This window comes from Mercenaria mercenaria, chromosome 19 (genome assembly GCF_021730395.1).
Source record: "Mercenaria mercenaria strain notata chromosome 19, MADL_Memer_1, whole genome shotgun sequence".
Classification (NCBI taxonomy): Eukaryota; Metazoa; Mollusca; class Bivalvia; order Venerida; family Veneridae; genus Mercenaria; species Mercenaria mercenaria.
In genome coordinates this window covers 12521502-12540291 of record NC_069379.1, presented here as the reverse complement: position 1 = coordinate 12540291, position 18790 = coordinate 12521502, and the positions used below count along the sequence as shown (strand labels likewise).

General features: G+C 35.8%; 1 protein-coding gene and 1 long non-coding RNA gene across 3 annotated transcripts; both read right to left on the bottom strand.

The window, feature by feature from the left end:
• Positions 1-1762: 1762 nt before the first annotated feature.
• On the bottom strand, positions 1763-5222 carry LOC123542502 (uncharacterized). Of its 2 annotated transcripts, XR_008368622.1 has the most exons (5): positions 5204-5222; positions 4916-4995; positions 2778-2837; positions 2383-2488; positions 1763-2090 (listed from the first exon to the last, which is right to left on the bottom strand). It is a non-coding gene; the product is annotated as an uncharacterized LOC123542502 (long non-coding RNA). The 2 variants fall into 2 exon arrangements; XR_006684753.2 differs by lacking the exon at positions 5204-5222 and having other exon boundaries at positions 4916-5197.
• A 5769-nt stretch (positions 5223-10991) lies between these two features.
• Positions 10992-16861, bottom strand: LOC123541840 (iduronate 2-sulfatase-like). Its single transcript, XM_053531822.1, has 2 exons — positions 16607-16861; positions 10992-13154 (listed from the first exon to the last, which is right to left on the bottom strand). Exons 1-2 carry the CDS (start codon positions 16646-16648, stop codon positions 11331-11333), a joined length of 1866 nt encoding a protein of 621 aa, XP_053387797.1. The 5' UTR covers positions 16649-16861; the 3' UTR covers positions 10992-11330.
• Positions 16862-18790: the final 1929 nt, after the last annotated feature.

Genomic DNA, 18790 nt, shown 5'->3' with positions numbered 1-18790 from the left:
GTACAATCGTTTTAGGAAGAGATGTCTTATGAAGATTTTTCTATATTTGACTCTGGCGGCCCCTATGTGCATCCAAGCGGAACCGCTTGAACAACATTGGTAGAGGACTATCCAAGGAATATCCATGCTAAGTTTAATCAAAATCAATTCAGCGGTTTTGGAGGAGATGTCTTTTCAACACAGTTGTTGACGGCGGATGGACGGACGCATGGACGTCCATCAGCCAGTCCGTCACACTTCCGGTCAATAACTGGAGAACCATTTGACATAGAACCTTCAAATTTCATAGGGTTTATGAACTAGACGACCCCTATTGTTTTGGGGGTTACTTTGTTAAAGGTCAAAGTCACAGGGGCCTGAACATGAGAAAAAATTTCTAATCAATAACTTAAGAACCAGTTGACCCAGAATGTTGAAACTTCATAAAATGGTTGGACATGCAGTGTAGATGACCCGTATTGATTTAGTGGTCACTCGTTCAAAGGTCAAGGTCACAAGGGCCAGAAAATGGAAATCTATTTCAAATCAGTAACCTGTGGACAATTTGACCGAGAGCTTTCAAACTTCATAGGGTGATAGGACTTACAGAGTAAATTACCCCTACTGACTTTTTGGTCACTGCATCATAGATCAAGGTCACAGGAACCATCCGTTTCTCATACTTTATTTTTGATCAATAACATAAGAACAATTTAACTTAGAACCTTCAAACTGCATAGGGTGATAGAGCTTACAAAGTAGGTGATCCTATTAATTTTAGGTTACTAAACCAAAGGTCAAGGCCACAGGGGCCTGAACATGGAAATTAGTTTCTTATCAATACCTTAAGAACAACTTGACCCAGAATGTTGAAACTTTACAAGATGATTGGACATGTAGAGCAGATAACTGCTATTGAGTTTCGCGTCACTGGACCAAATGTCAAAGTCACTGGGACCAAAAGATTGAAAATCAATTTCGATCAATAAATTGAGAACTATTTGAACTAGAGCTTTCAAACTTCACAGAATGTTAGGATTTACAGAGTAAATGTCCCTTACTGTTGGGGTCGCTTGAGCGAAGGCCAAGGTCAATGGGGCCTAAATATGGGAAACTCTTTATCATCAAGAACTTGAGAACCTGGGTCAAAACCCAGAATGTTTAAATTTCATAGGATGATTGGACATCGAAAGTTAATGACCCTTATTGATTTTTAGATCACTCGATCAAAGGTCAAGGTCACAGTATAATTGTGCTGAAAATGTACTCTCCCTTTGTGGAATTCTTGTCTATAAACATTTTGAATCATTGTTTTCTTCGAAATGTCAGAAAAATATTGCATAAAAATGTTGCTTTTAAACTACAAATTTAACTAATGCTTTAAATTTGAAACATTCTCTCAACAAAGAGTGTTCGGGTTGAGCTTCTTTTCAACAATCTTCTGCCATATAAACGAGTGTCTACTGTTAGCAGTGAGCATTATTCCTAAGTTTATAGTGCTGCCTCACTTGAATATAGACGTCGTAGACATGTGACATAAAAATCCACCCCGTCACATTACACTTTTATTGTACTGACCAGTCCTAGAACTATTGTCTTAGTTCTGACAGCAAAGCGAAGAAACTACTAGTTCCATTTTTTCTGTCTTTAGTATGACGTGGCCATGTAAAGTGCACCCGTGACCTCCCGTACTGGAAGAGGGTGAATTAAATGACCACTAGGTTACAAAGGAAGTCAATGTGTACTTTATGTATGACGCTGATATAAATAACACAAACAAACATAAGATGCAAGGTAATTTTATTAAAGTTAATATCTTATATCGAAGAGATTGTTTATTGAAGTCTTATAGAGTATAGTTGAAATATTTTTTAGACAGTCATAGCAAGAAGTTTGTAATTCCGGTCGTCTAGGTTGAAATCTTTGACAAAATAACATTATTCAAGTGACCGACCATATTGGTGTGTCGGTGCAGCAATATCCGTCAGATGTACAACGGTCACTCCCTTTCTCGCAGTCGGTGTCAGAATGGCATCTAATGAATTCTCCTCCTTTTCCCTTCCTTGCTTGCTGAGGGACGGCGAACTCAAAATTGTACCAGCATGGCCAGACTACAAAAGCAATGAAAGAATATTTCCTAATGAATGACTGAAAGCAGTTACTAGTCTTTTTTATTTAATATGTCGATTTCTTTTATATAAAACAACATTACCGAAGTTCAGGAACAGTTTTTCTGTGCAATATACAGTTATCAGTACGTTTTCACTTCCGGTTCACTGTTTATTTCGAATCAATAATAAATGGTATTGCTAATAAGATAAATGATGGATCAGTCCATTTTAGAAATTTAGCAGGGTATAGGTTAAAACAATTATCTATTAGTTAAGTACTTGAACTACTTACATCTGCAAACCATCTGACCTTTGTCACATGCTTTCAGTGGGTTGCCATTTAACACTGTGGCTGCGAAATAGCTAGGTCAAAGACACCACTTGTTCTCACCACATTCCTGTAAATAATCACGCTCCGAGCCTTTAATCTATTTTTTAAAAGCTTGTAATCAAAAAATTCAAACACTGTTTAGTTCATCTTTTTAGTGACGATGCTCTTTGTCCGAAACTTTCAGGCTTTAAATAAGAATTCCAAGGGAACTTATAAAATTTCTACCAAATATTTGTGTTTTGATATATATATATAATTGGTTAGATATGTTTTTTCATCATGCAAATAAAGTACGTAGCATGAAAAGTCAAACTGATAGATAAATGAAACAATAGATTGAAATCATAATTACTTACATCATAAAAATTTTTTCCTCTGCAACTTGGATGTACCGCCGAAACAGCTTGAAGAATGGCCTGAAAAAAAGGACAGGAGTGTTTTCAAAATATTAAAACTCATGAAACAGCATTAAAACAAGGAAACATGAGCTGTCACAGGTGACAACGCGCTCGACTATTTCCATGCTGGATGGTGAAACTAGGCACATGTGAGGAAGCTGGAGCTATAACCGGAGTGTTTGATCACTCCATTTTTAAAGAAGATATTGGACTACACCTAAAGTCTATGTCAAATGTATTTAGTAATATCAGAGATAGATATAAAGTTATCAACGTATTAGACATGTATAAAATAGAGATAATTATCAATTACTGTACGGATTTTCCTATGATAAAAAAACATCGAAGTCAGCAAACTGAATGCTCCCTTCTGCACAAAGTGACTGCTATTAGTTCTCAGTATTTTTTTTCTCTCAGATACTTCGCCAACTGCAGAGGCGTGCTCGTTATCTACATATTTTTGATACAAATCGAAAGAGTATCAAATCATATGGTTGGTAAACACCGTCACTATTTGCTAATTTGATCATCCAACAAAACATAATTGAGCCGCGCCATGAGAAAAGCAACATAGCGGCTTTGCGACCAGCATGGATCCAGACCAGCAATCCACGCAGTCTGGTCAGGATCCATGCTGTACGCTTTCAAAGCCTATTGCAATTAGAGAGAACCCGTTAGTGAAGTAACGAGAAAGCTAATCTGGCTAATAAACTGCAGTTGTGGGCACTTACACAAAATGTATCGACATGATAAAAATTATCGCGATGATATTTCCAGGTCACCTTCCACTATTGAATTAATCTTTTCAGAAAACTGCATTTTGTCAAGATAATTTTTTGAAGTATTGCGGCAGTTACTTGCCATCTCGTGGCAGCACACTTGAATAAAGGGATATTGATTAGAAAACTTAAAAACATAAAGTAAAGATAAATTCAATCATGTATGAATTTAGCGAAATGTTAGTCGATTTTACGGACGTTGGAACATTTTGAATTTTTGTGTTTTTATCAGACTTTTTCCGTGACATTGATATTAAAAGCACTCCTCCAGATCGTACGACAACAAAAAAGCGGAAAAAAAATCAGGTGTCAGGAAACTGTGGTGGCATATTTCTGCCACGAGATAGCTAGGTAGCTATCTCGATAATTTTACACTTTCCAGGAAATGTGTGCATTTTTTTTCTGAAAACATTTCAGCAATAAATAATATTTTCTAGATATTTTTTATTTTTTGTAAACGTTTAGGATTTCACGTTAATGCTGATGCTCTGTAACTGTCATGATAATAACTTTCCAGCAAAGTTGTGCATTTTTCTGAAAACATTATCGCAATTATGCGCAATAATTTTTTTTCTTCGTATGCATTTTATTTTCAGAAAAATTTAGGCTTTTGCGAAAAACTTATCAGAAAAGTTCGAAATATCAAGATAATTTCTGAAAGTATTGAGAAAGCTAATCTGGCTAATAAATGGCAGTTGTTGGAACTTACACAAAAGGTTTCGAGAAAATAATGTAAATTATCACAATGATTTTTCCAGGAAACCTTCTACTATTGAGATAATCTTTTTCAGAAAACATCGCTTAAATTATCAAGATGATATTTTTAAGTATCGAGGTAGCTACCTAGCTATATCGTGGCAGAAATATGCCACCATATGAAACTAATGCTATATTTTTAAGAAAGATTTAAAACCTGATTACGGACACACTATAGGTTGTGGAAACACATAAGTATTAATTGATTTTACTAATTTTTACACTGAAAATTGAAACGCGTTACTCAAGGCAAACTGCCATTTGTTTTCGTACGAACATATTTACTTTTTAAAAGATAAAGGGTATTACGAAACGAGGCGGCTCGACATACAACACTTTGTATTGTGTTTGACATATAAAAGTGCGAATAAAACATGCGTGCATAACAAGATGAAGGCACTTCGGTAAGCTGGATACATTGTATTTTTCAAAATTTGCAACACTTTTGGAGGGTTTTATGCAAAACAAGTGACAACATAAGTTTGTAAAACGAAAAAAAAAAGCATTGATTAAAACCATACAGAAATAAAACATTTCAATATAAAGTAAACTAGTACATACCAGTGACAGAATAAGCACTCCAACTACGCGTCCCATCATTAGTTACAGGCAATAACCACAAGAAACAATCAGCGTCGATCCTGGTGAAAAAAAAAGAACTTAATTTAATAGTTGCTTTTCTTTTGTTTTAATTTTATTCTAGAAAATTCTATTCAATTCACCAGTGGAAAATAAGACAAAGTATAACTTCCAAAATATCAAAAGACTGAAATTAAAAGAAGAGAACTACAACTAAAACAAATCTTAAGTGTCCGATTGCTATATTATATTTAAAGAAAACGTCTATACTCTGTAAAGATTCGTCACGTATTGAAATTCTGAACAATGAATACAGCGTAAATATCTTCTTTTCAAAAATGTTGTTACCCCCCAAAAATTGCAAGTCACTCTCACATATGTAGGGAAGTTGTCATCTACTCGCTGAGAAAAGGACAATTTTTGCCCTGAATCCTAAACAGTAGAGTTTTTAAAGTTAAATTACCTCCGTTATATAACTTGTAAAATGTTGCTAAGCGACAAAGATCCGAAATCAAAGAAACAAACGCACAATATTAAACGACATGATGTATGACAATTACCGGAAATCAAGTACCATTTCCGTATTGACTGAAAACGTGCAATACATTTTGCAATATTTAGTGGCAACCGTAGTTTTGATACATGCAAAATTTATATCAAAATGACAAAATCACATATTGTTCACTTTTGATAGAAAGTGGTGATAAGACGATATTTGAATAAATCATGTAAATATAATGCACCATATGCCAATTATTACTAGCAAAACAACTTGAACAGGGGCAGATAGAGAGGAGGATGTTTTGAAGGGTCTGCGTGTTAAAGGTATTAAAACGATAAACTGAAGACAAAGACATGGCTTTTGAACGCGAGCATTTAATAAAAATAATTTGTAGCCCAGGTCAAACTGTGACAGTTGTTCTTAACGGTAGATAAAGCATTATATTCTTGTAGATACAAGCAATGCAGCAGACCTTCCTATAGCCGTCCCTGTAAATGTTGTTTATCTGTAACGTCATATGTTTTTCTGCCTAACTATTGTATGTGCCTATCTTTGTTAATGTTGCCTAACTGTTGTAATTGTTGCCAAGGGTGGAGCGCGCTATGAGTGAGTGAGAGTTTACTAAATTCGCGTGCCCGACACAACCCCACGAAATATCTAATTTCTGCCATTCTAGCATCTCTTGGGCATTCCTATGATGCTGTTGTGATTGCAGAATAGGTCCGGTCTAAATAACATTATCATTATATGACAGATTTTATAACTTTTTTATATTCTAAAGCACGGACACCTGGGGTTTGGAATACTTGACCTCCCTAACCACCAGCCACAACTAGTACGCACTTGTATAAGCCTTAAAAATATCTTTGTTTCCGGTAACATACTCAAAAAATTAGGGCACGTAAGTCAGATTATTATTTTTTTTTATTATTAAGTGAGGCTTTTCGGAAATTATTTTTGTGTCAAAATATGAATACAAATAAGGGAGCTTTGACTTTAGAGCATTAGTAAGTTGCTTTCTAAGATCGCTAAACATGTTTAAAGCATAGAACATGAAGTTTTGCAACTTTTTGTTTAAAAAAATGAAAAATGTATTCTCCAAGGCCATAAAAACATTTAGGGTCAGGCCAAAAATTTAGGGTAGGTTGGGATACCAGAAACAAACAATTGTTTTACGTCTAACCTTTTTTCATCATCATCGTGTAGCCCTGGTTATATTATGATAGAACTTTTTCTAAGTGGTAGATCAAACATTATATTCTTTTAGATACATGCAATGCAGCGCACCATCCTATATCCGTCCATGTAAAAATTGTATTGTCCTTGGTATTGATCTGTGACACGTCCGATGATACGTGTTTGTCCGCCTAACTGTTGTATTGCCTAACTGTGAAATTGTTACCAGGGGTGGAGCGCGGATATCAAAGAATGCATTCTTTTCCAGCTGTTCTAACTTACACGTATGTGGTGGCATAAACCAGGCTGGTACGGGTGAATGCTCGCCCGGAAAATGGTATAAAATTGTAAATGTAGTTCTGGTGCATTTTGATGTCCACTAATATGGAAATATAAGTACAGTTATTTCAAGCTTGTCTTTAAATAGATGGCTTTTTAAACAATAATCACCTAGAATCAACAGCTGGCATTATTTTAGATATCATTACTTATGTAGCTTCGAATCAATTCCAAATTAAATAATAACTGTAAGACCAAATGATATACTTTGGATGAATGGCTCAAATAGAAAATAAATACGAAAACGCACTAGAGTCCGTAAAATAGTGAAAACCTCTAATGATCCAACTACATGGGCTAAATTTAGGGGGGGGGGGGGGGGGGGAAGAAATGGGTTCACATATCTAATAACATTGAATAAGAAAATTGTAATCTGACTATCCTTCAAAACTTATCGATGAAATGAACTCTAATAATACAACAGCTAAAGAATGGTTCAAACTGGCTAAACAGGTAACCAAAAAGGATTCCCAAAAGTCTATCCCAACCTTAGTAATTAGCAATGTTCAAGCTTCAAGCGATGTAGACAAATCAAACTATTTAAATCAATACTTCTGTTCTCAGTCATCCATGGTCGATTCCTATCATAACCTACCAAATATCCCTGTCAGGATATGTTCACTTCAGGACATACGGTATCTATTTGAGGTCAAGACGTTATTGACAGTATATACTGAATCGACCTCGGAAAGGCATGTGGTCCAGATTTGATCAGTCTCTGTCTTATTCGGGAGGGATCCAGCGTTCTTGCTTATAAGCTTCTGTCCGTCTACTTCAACAAGCTCTTTTAGCAATCTTTCTTTCCTGATTCTTTGAAACTCGCTAATGTCACGCCAATATTCAAAAAGTCCAATCCACCCAAACCGAATAACTATCGTCCTGTCTCGCTCTTAAGCTGCATATGCAGACTTATGGAACGCTGTAGATCTATCCACAAGCATGTCTACAATTACATTGTCGCTAACAAACTCTTAACCCCAAATCAATCTGGTTTCATAAAAGGTGAGTCAACGGTTAATCTGCTGACTTTCTTTTACAATGAAATATGTCAAGCAGTGGATGAGGGCAAGGAAGTGCGAGCGGTGGTTTGTGATATATCAATAACCGCTGGCGTTCCTCAGGGCTCAATTCTTGGACCTTTGTTGTTTCTCATCGATATAAACGATACTGTAAATGATCTCTTGGCCACCATCCGGCTGTTTGACGATGATACTACACTTTACATAACTGTTGATCTTCGTAAAATAACAGATTGGTCACGATCTTAGCTGGTGCATTTTAACCACCCAAAAACTGAACCTGTTCTCTAGGAAGAGAAATCTTATAACCCGCCCCCCAGACCCCACAACCTCCTCCAACCATGGTGTAGATCATGGATGACGTCCCATATATCTCCGTCTGTAAATTAAGCCTGGCAGAGGTTAGGCATAATCCGATCGCTGAAATTTATCTTGTCACGATCCAGTCTGGAAAGAATGTACTTTTGATTCGTTAGGCCTCTTCTTGAGTATGGAAAAGTTATATGGAAAAATGTCTGTAGAATTAAAAATGATATAGATGTTATTCAAAACAAGGCTGCGAGGCTCCTAACCGGTGCGACTAAATTATACAATATTCAAACGATGCTGCCTGAGCTTCGGTGGAAGACAATTAGGCAAATAAAATAGGCTCGTTCTATTCTATAAAATTACAAACGCAACTTTATAACTCTGCCTTTTTGCCAGCAACTATTCATGACTGGAATTCCCTCCCATCTGACGTTCGAAATTGTAACACTCTTCACACCTTCGGAACCAAAATCAACAAAGACTCCCGCCTTTTTTAACGTTGGAACACGTTAAAACCAGATATTACATACTCGTCTACGTCTCGGGTGAAGCTCTAAATTTTGCCCTTCACAGGAAAAACATTGCCGACACAGCACTCAGCAGATGTGATGCTCCCATTTCTGAGTGTTTCCCATTTTTTGCTTCAATGTCCCCGTTACATCATGCAGAGACAAGAAAATTTTAGCAATCTCCCATGTGCAAATACAGTAATCTCCTTTATGGAGATGGAGATAAGCACCTCCCATTGAAGCGGAACTAAAAGTGCAAAGCTTTATATTTTCTTCTGCCATTTCGCGTTTTCACCCCGCGGCCCCGCTGAGAGAAAACATGAGAATTAACAAGTTCAAAATGGCGGGGACGCAAGGCGAAAACTCGCTATTTAGCAGGGGCGCGGAGCGAAAACACGATAATTAGCGGGGTCGCTGAGCGAGAATTAGTAACTGGTATGCCGCGAGAGGTGAAACACGATAATTAACGCTACTTAAATGTCCGTACCGCGCCCCGACATTCCAGTTACTAAATCTCGCCCCGCTCTGCGCCATCGCTAAAAACTAGTTTTTGCCCCGTGCCCCAACAATTTAACTTGTTAATTTGCGTGTTTTTACTCGGCGAAAACTCGTTATTTAGCGGGGGCACGGAGCAAAAATATGATAATTAGCGGGGTCGAGGGGTGATATTTAGTAACTGGAATGTCGGGGCGCGGTTCGAAAACTCGACGTTTAAGCAGCGTTACATGTATAAGTCTATTTTTGCTATTTAGTTTGAAGATTACGGGTCAAGTGATTCTCAAGTTAATGAAAGAAAACTGTTTTCAAAGTTCAAGCCCCTGTGGCACTGATATTTGACCAAAACATCACTACGGATCATTTCCTTCGTTAGCCCAATCATGATTTTAAGTTTAAAGGTTTTTTTGTCAAGTGGATCTCAAATTATTGAGCGGAAACCGTTTTCAAGATTCAGGCCCCTGTAACCCTGTCCTTGGATCTATTACTCACCAAAACTACAGTACTGTAGTCATCTACTTCAAAGGTTTGAAAGTTCTGGATAGTATGTTTCTCAAGTTATCGGGCGGAAATCGTTCACTCTACCGACCGATAGATGCGAACGACAGGGAGCAATTTTCTCCCTTCTTCGAACGGGAGGAGCATACTTTTGCTTCTTTCTGTACACCAGATGTTACACTAACAGATTCCTATATTTGAACACAATTACAAGTGAATGAATGTACGGACGAGATCAAGTTATTCGCAAATCATGATTAGATTATGATTTATATTATAAATATGTTAGTTTTTAAAATCTGATTTCTATCTTCAAAAATCTTCTTCGCCAGTATCTATCTGTTTTTTTTTTATCTGTGATCTGATGATCGAATTGACGTTATGATTCCAAACGGTTTGTTTATATATGTTCGTTGGAACTTCACAGTGACGTCTATCCTTCTGATGATGCAGCCAATCAAAACAATTGTTACAAAAGTGTTACATAATAACAGACTATCCAAAGTTGTGTTTGTTTCAGTGTATAAATCTATAATTATAAAGTTATTTGACAGATATGGTGTTAAACAAGAGTATGGATGAAAACACCAACTTGTATATTACATGCAGCTACAGGCAAATTTATGTACATGTAAATGCATATTTAAGGGTATTGCGGTTTTGTAACAACTTGAAAACTGACAAGCAATCGTAAGAAATATTAACTGAGAAATGCCTTCGGTATCAACAATAAAGCTACATTGAGCTGATTATGTACTGAAAACCTTGAATGCCTGTTATCAATAAACGTTTGCTGATATTGCGTAAATTAATTCATATATCGAACTCTTCCATTCTGATGCGAATGTATTTCTTTCTTAAAACTCACTACTAAAACAGATCTTTGATCATGTTGTAAAACTTGGTTCTAGATATAGTTTCCAAAACATTTAGACTCGATTCATATTAGTGATTACATTTTATACTCAAAACAAGTCATTTGTGATCAAAACATTGTATTAGCGTCGTCAAATTCTTGTTTGTATGTTTGCTCGGTTTATAGACACATGCACCAAATTACATGTGGTAAATAATTGCAAGATATGAATAATATTGCAAGACCTCAGTTGCCCCTCCATGCATTTATCAGACATGTAACATCAGATACCAGCTAGATGAATTTTCAGAAAACAGAGAAATTTTGATGACGAACCAACAAGGAGGAGAGGCAATAACTCTCGGTCCATTTTATTCAAACCAAGATGTTATACATAGGCCAAATTCACTTTAAATATTGTACAATTTTGTTTTACAGATGAAAATAAAACCTATAAGACAATCTCTTGGGGAAAAAATTAGATCGGAAATCCGACAGGAAACACCACATACAGACAAAATAAAAGCAGACTCGGTTCCTTGGAGTAAGTTCATAACCGGATGTGTAATGTTCAACAATCTTCACATCCACTAGTGCAGGCTGTCATCACATTTTGTAAAAAAAAACATAATAGTTAGTTTATGCATGAATGAATCACTCCACTGTGTCCAAGGATTTGACGTTTTTAGCCTGTCTATGAATGCATACCTTTAATCGTCCTTTGGCACAACAAAGCTAGAAAACTCCCAATCAACACGAAGATTAATATATAACTTATCATTGTTTCAATAAGAAAAGTTCTTGGGTCGGGATTCGGCAGGTATAACCTTCTATTGCCATGCCATTTTATAGTCGAGTTTCTCCCAGCTCTGGACATCTCAGTTATATTGCTGTCACTAAACATTTTATTTACTTTACTTTTACTTATTTCTCCTTCAATATTCCCCACAAATGACTGTCTTTGATCTAGGTCAATATATATTCTGTTTCCGCCAGAAGGTTTATCAATAACGGCTTCCCTCCAGCCCAAATGAAGTATTTTCCTCAAATTTGCTTGGATATTTGTATAGTTTGTATTGTCGGCTATGTTATAATTTTCTTTTGGATCTATTAAATGATCGTAGAGTTCTTTTGCTTTCGTTTCTTTCCATTTGATCCTTGTAATATTTGTTTGACGGTCAGCGAAAGTCCATTCTGTATACCGGTACTTATTCGTTATCAAAGCATAACCGAAAAATTTAGGAGACCGCATAATTTGTGTAAATGCCGCCATTTTTAGAGGTTCGTCCGGTTTAGAAATTAAAGGGAGAAGACTCGTACCTTCGGCGCAAAGAGCTATCTTTCTTGAATACCTAGGACATATTTTTAATGGTTTATGTCCTACGGCTTCGACTAACGTAGGAAACAAGTCAACAAATTCCACGAGCTGATTGGTACGTATCTCTTGATTCGTCAGTCCTGGGATGTGCAACATCAAAGGCGCCCAGGCGGCTAACTTAAATACCGTGTTCTTACTCCATTCACCGTTTTCACCTAGATGAAATCCATGGTCGCTTAGAAAAACTATTATCGTGTTGTTACTGAACCTCGAACTATACAGTTCATTTAATACACGTCCAATTTCATGATCAATATATGTCACGCATGCGTAGTACGCTCTTCGAAGAGCTAAGACAGTGTTATTAGGAACTATAGATTTAAAATGTGCAAGATTCAGAACATTAATATCATCAAATGTCTTTAAATAAGTCAATGGGCTCCACGCTATCCTGGGCATATTTACAGGAATGTCACGATTTTCTGGCAAAACAATGTCGTCTTGTGGATAATACTTAAGAAACTTGTCAGGAAATACGAAAGGTAAATGAGGTTTCTTGAAACCAACAGCAAGGAAAAAAGGTTTACTATCTTTACGTGCAATGGCTAATTTCCGTATTGTCTTAACAGCACGGTCAGCTACCTGTTGGTCTTTCAAAGGTTTATTTTTGAGTGCTGTTTCGGGCACTGCCTTCCAGCTACAGCACTCGCTCTCATGATTAGGGACTCCGCGCCAGAAAGGCTCCGACCAAGATATAGGGTCATCATAGGCAGGTGTCGGTCCATCGTGAAAGATTTTTCCCATGCCTATAGAAGTGTAGCCTTGCTGTTTAAAGTATTGTGGGATAGTTGTAAAATTTGACCTCTTTCGTCCTCTTAAATTTACAAATGTGTGGACGTCGGTTGTATCAGGACGCCTTCCTGTGAGTAACGATGCTCGGCTCGGGGCACACAGTGGGGATTGCACATACGCTTTGTGAAATACTATGCTCTTTCTTGCCAGTTTATCAAGGTTCGGGGTGTAGATATGCTGATTCAATGGAGGAGATGTGTCCTGGTTAATGTAGGCGCCGATTTCCGGTCTGAGATCATCAGACATTATGAAGAGAATATTCCTTGGGGACCCAGTAGCTTTTGTGAAGAGTGAGAGTAAAAGCAGGCAGAACAGGTTTCGCCAAAAAACATCCAGGTATATACATGCCTGTAATGAAAAGAAGTGTACCAATGAACGCAGGTTTCAAATCACTAAATCTAAAAAATATCCGGAATAAAAATGATGTCAATTACATTTAATATTGAAAACATATAACACGAAAGTAAAATAAAGCTGTTAAATAAAGGTAAATGTAAACACATGAAGGAAACAAAACTTTTATCAATATAGAAAAGGTGTAAAATCCAAATGTCTCCCAACTTGACCAAAATGAAAATGTTACAGGCTCGGTTGACCGGAGAGCGTGGACGGAAGCATACGTTTCCACTACCGGCCATGAACAGGCAAGATCTAACCTAAATGTGTGTCCGTTTCGTATCTTCTAAACAACTGGAGGTATTTTAGTAAAATAAGCATTAATTAATTAATTAATTGAGCATTAATTTATATTTTGCTTCTGAAGATGTGTGACCTTGAGCTTTGACCTAATGAACTTGAGTTGTGTAATTTGCATATTGTCCAGATGGGGTTTTAACGCTTGGTTCTAATTGATTGTGCCCCTACCTTGATTGTGCCCCTACCTTGCAGGTCCTTTTGCTGAGATTAACAATGGAGGCTGTTAGTATCAAATTTTCAAGGGGTTAAGAATATATTATTAATAAGCGGACACGGTGGACGGACGAATAGACGGACGGACGAATGAACGTAAGAGTAGACGGACTGATATGCGTAACTTTAATATAGTCCAGATATGGTATGTATCTGGGGGTGTAATGATAGTGAGAGTAAATAACTTTAAGGTTTGTATACCCATCTAACAAAATTATGTAACCTCAGTTTGTCTTTGTTATTTGAAAGCTTTGAGCTAATTTACAGAAGTTTTATGAAGCAGTCAGTTTAAAACATAATAACTTTAGTCATACATGGTCTGAAATTGCCGAGTGTCACTGCCTGTCCATTATTTTAAATTAAGCAATTTACCAATTTCGAATCATTAGAATAATTTATAAACTAAACCCAATGTACGTTTTATTTTGAGACTTTTTTTACCTTGTAGCTGTTTACTTAAAAGCCCTATTGCACTTAGCCATAAGTCTTGTTGTACTTTACTCAAAGCCCTGTAGTACTTTTTAAACCCTTGAGATCATTCCGAGCACAACATCTGCTACAGATTAGACGAGAATATCTCAAAATACTGTTAAATTATGTTTACTAATAACAATCGTTTCTTGTAGTGTTGCTAAATACGTAACCTTTATGTATAAAGTCCTTATACCCTTTACGTACCTCTGAAATCATTTAGGGGTTTTCTCAACACATTCTTGTGCCAATAGTTGAGCTTTATAATTGACGTTTATTTAAATTTATTTCATGATATGATTCCGAAATTTATTGTTCTTAGTCTTTTTATAATTCGTGTATGTTAACGTAAATCAGCAATATATTGTTCTTTCCTTCTTTACAATTACCTTTTTGAAATTCATTTTATTGCACGAAGGCTAAACATTACCGTCGTTTTTGGTGGCACGGAGTTCCCAGATTATGTTTTGGAATCTACTTGAAACTTTTACTGTGATTTTTAGTTGAAAGTGCTTGATCAGTTTGACTTTTTTGGAGTAATGTGGTGGAAAAAACGCTGAATATTGTAAGAATTGGATTGCAAAGTCACGAAAATTACTAGCCGGAGATAGGAAATTTTCCAGTAAACTCTACCCTTTTTACAGACAATCTAACTAAATCATTAGCGATAGTGCCAATTTCAGTTACCTTTAGTACTTTGTTTAAATATTAGCAAAACCTGCTGACACTTTATGTAAAATTCTTAGACTTGCACTTTAAGAAGTTACCTCTAATCTTGAATAAACTGACAATACATTTGTCACGACATGGTGGGAAAATGTAACTTCGATTCCTCGTACATTGCGCATGATTAGTAAATATTTATGTTACCTTGGATTGGGGGTATGAGTCACCAGGGAAGTTGGGCATGGGTACTACAAAACATGATGATAAAAGATAAAATGAAAGGAACTGATACTTCTTTCTTTTTTTGTGGGGTGGGGGTGTAGGAAGAGGACGGGGTAAATCCCATAAATAGCCATGAAACACAAAATCGGACGCACGGATTGAAATGCGAACAAAATGGAAAAAAAATGTTGACGGAAGGGGCATAAGACAGACCGTATATTCTGTGAAAATAATGCTAAACTCATTCACATGTTCATGAATATGACAGAAAAGCCTATTTTCTATAATAAAAAAAGGTGTAACTTCAGCACTATTCTTTGACATGTTTAAACAAAATAATAATTCTGTTTGAAAATTAATTCAGTGTAGAATAAATATTTTTATAGAAAAGAATACATATGATTTTCATTTGTCATTTATATCAAAGTGTAATTTATACAGATCGTTTTGTTTGTCACGTCGAACTGGAATGACCGTACCTACGCAAAACAATGCACAAAAATTCTGCTATATCTTTCCACTACAGTTACTACTTTGCGAAATATGAGTGTGGCTGCGTTTGCTGTACTCAGTGCTTCCGGGAAATCTACACTTAACTTTTAATTTTCTTAGGTCAGAATAAAAACAGACTCCTGGGAGACGTTTGCAAGATAAATAGAATGACTCAATGATATAGGATCTCTGTTGAAGATGATTTAAGAAAACATTAAGGAACATAAGTCGATTAGCATCAAATATTGTTACTGTTTGGTGAGACGCCAAAAATAAAACAGCTTATGCATAAAAAAACGCAGGTCACTTGGTAAGTGTTACTTTGTTATTTGTGCTTTTACTTCTAACTTTTTTTTTTTTTTTTTTTTTTTTTTTTTGTACAGTTGAGAAAGTCCCCGATTTTCAAAGCAATTACGAAGTAAGTTTCTGTTTGTTTATGTTTCAGTTTTAATTAGAAAGGTCTACTACAAACTATATAATTTACTTTATAAGGTGCCTAGATTTTTTAACTCCTCCACCGTATAGCAGTCAGTTTTTTCAAGGGAGATAACTATTACAAAAATCGGGAAATATGTCTATACAACTAGTAGGTAGTTGGTTATTCGATTTTATCTTTCGGAAAATGTATTTCTCACCTACAATATTCCGAGGTCTGCAGCGAACTATGTTTAACCATTAGCCTGTAGGTGGCAGTGATTCTGCCTTTGCGACCAGTGAAGACTAAGATCAGCCTGCACTGTCCGCCATTCAGTTAGTATCATTTTGGTAAAAAAAACCCTTTCAACAGGTAATGGTGCTGTCCAAATTGAAAGATGAACAAGTTGATTATAGAAATTAAGTAGGGTAAGGGTTAACTTAACTTCACACATGGTATTACTTTTAACTGAAGTTCTGTTACCCGTTTATAGATGGCTATAATTCAAATGAAAAATAATTAAATTTGATTTTGAATTAGTATAACGAAGTCAAAAAGATGAAAGTAACCAATCAAGCACATTAATTTCTTTTGATATTCCATTAAGAAAACATGACTTACCTACCTGTATATATGATAACGTGTTTATAGTCCGATAAACTGCCATTTTGGGGTATATTTTGAAATTCTATTTATTTCAAATCAAGATCCATCTTTAACATTTGCGTTTACAATTGAAGTCATTGTTGATCAGGGTTAAAAGTATAAAGATATTTTGAAACTTGATACAAGAGAACGATGTACCAGTTTCCCTTAGACCGTGAACGAGGTGTTAAATTTAATTCAGTTATTCGCAGTGGTCCACGCGTATCTAAAATATGTTATTAAAGGGCAAAGGGTTTTGACATTTCTTTCAATTTAAAGGGACTGGACATCAGTTTCTGGCTAAAATAGTTCTTTCAATAGAATTGAAGTGTGGCTATATTATGAACATTAGAGCATGACTTTTTGTTTCTAAACTATGTAAAAAATAATAAATCATCATTAATATCCGAGTCAGGAATAGAAGCCGGCTGGTCTCAGTTAATGTTCTCGCTTCGCGCTATACTTAACGACCCTTTATGAAACTGTTTTTAAAAAGTTTACCTTCGGTACCTGTTGACAAACATTTTTTAATGGAAAACCCAGTAAAACTAACTAACTAATTCGCATGTTTATCCACAATATAAAATATATCAGTAATAAGGTTTCAAAGCCTATATATATAGAAATAATTATCCGATATCTTAAAATGTTCTTTTTCTTTGTTGTCGTGCGGTCTGGAGGTCAGTCCCTTCAATGTAGAGGGTCAATGAACTAATTTAATTCAATTCATACGAACGGTCAATTGCACAAGTTTGACAACCCGGTACGTTAATTTAGAGTCCATCTGCAACAATCCACGTTATCATGTTGGTATCGATATGTAATATTTTAACATCGTAACTGTATATTTTGTTTAAAAATGGCTAGTTACGATTTTCTTAAGAGAATTGCACCTACCTTTTAAGATAATTTATATAAAGTTAGTGCCAATATGCGAAATAAAATGTATGCCATTGGCTTAAAGTATTCGGACTCTGGCGCTATTTGGTTTTTAGACGATTCCGCTCTAAGATAAGACCTTTTGAGAATAAAATCCTTAAGAAGATCTTTTGGAGCCATAGAACGCAGAATAATAGAAGACTCGGTTTGATTGTCGCAAAAATATCACTCGTGTGTGAATATGAATGTAAGAAAATGGAAAAATGCGGTAAATGTGCAAATTTATACACATGAGATAGTCTAAACTGGTAGGGCAGGAACTACGCGCTAATAAAGGTTTAAAAAACGTTAAAGTAAATTATCCCCGACACATAGGTCTCTGTTGATCAAATTTAATTGTGTTTTCGCACCATGTCGTACAGAAATGAGGCGGATTGGCAGATAGGTCAGAGGTAAATAATGAGTTATCAGCTATGTGAACACAAACGTATTTGTTTAAAAGGGCTTCAACGTTTAATCAGAATTTGTTGCAAGAGTCTCAAAATGAAAAAAAAAGTTTTATAAGTAGTATCAAGATGAATAGTTTCAAAGCCAAAACCTATTATGTTACACCATAAAGTGGTACTTACGTATTTAGCACTTGGTACAAAAAGTTTTTTGGTCTTATAAAAATGCGTTTAAACGGTGCGTACGATTTGTCAACGAAAGAAAAATGATATGAATATTGGTATACAGGCTGTACAATAGTAAATAAATTTGCTGTATGTTCTTTGTAAAATTAACAATCTTCTGAGAGCTGTAACACATAGCCAGGCCCGTTTTAAAAAGGATTACTAGTCTTATGTTCTCAAATGACCTATAAACCACCAAAACATCAAGAAAAATAGGGGTCATGTAGTTTCTAAGAGAGTTTTTTTTTTTTTTTGTCTGACAGGCCAACACTATAGAATATATTCTTCTAAACTGACAGCTAAAATGTGGGCATGAACACATAAATAATGAGGTTTGTTTACATTTCTATAAATGAAAAAAGAATCTACTTGAAAATGCTACCATAATGTCAAGTATAGGCCCCCAATGAAATAAAATCAGGAACTGGCTTACATAAAACATGCCACTTTAACTGGGGAAAAAAACTGAGAATTTTTTCTTTCCACCATTATCCCGAAGTGCTGCTTGATTACCTATTTAGTACTTATGTACCTAATAAATAACAGAGATTGTTCCTTACTTGGGCTTGTGATATATGCTTGTTGCTATCTGCATCATTAGTTGATCCCGTCCT

What these genes read in the sequence shown, in the direction of transcription:
- LOC123541840 (XM_053531822.1), bottom strand. Translation starts at nt 16,648, where the DNA reads ATGGCAGTTTATCGGACTATAAACACGTTATCATATATACAG. An exon ending in ACACGTTATCATATATACAG is followed by an intron (nt 13,155 to 16,606) that starts GTAGGTAAGTCA and finishes TTTTCATTACAG; the next exon opens with GCATGTATATACCTGGATGT.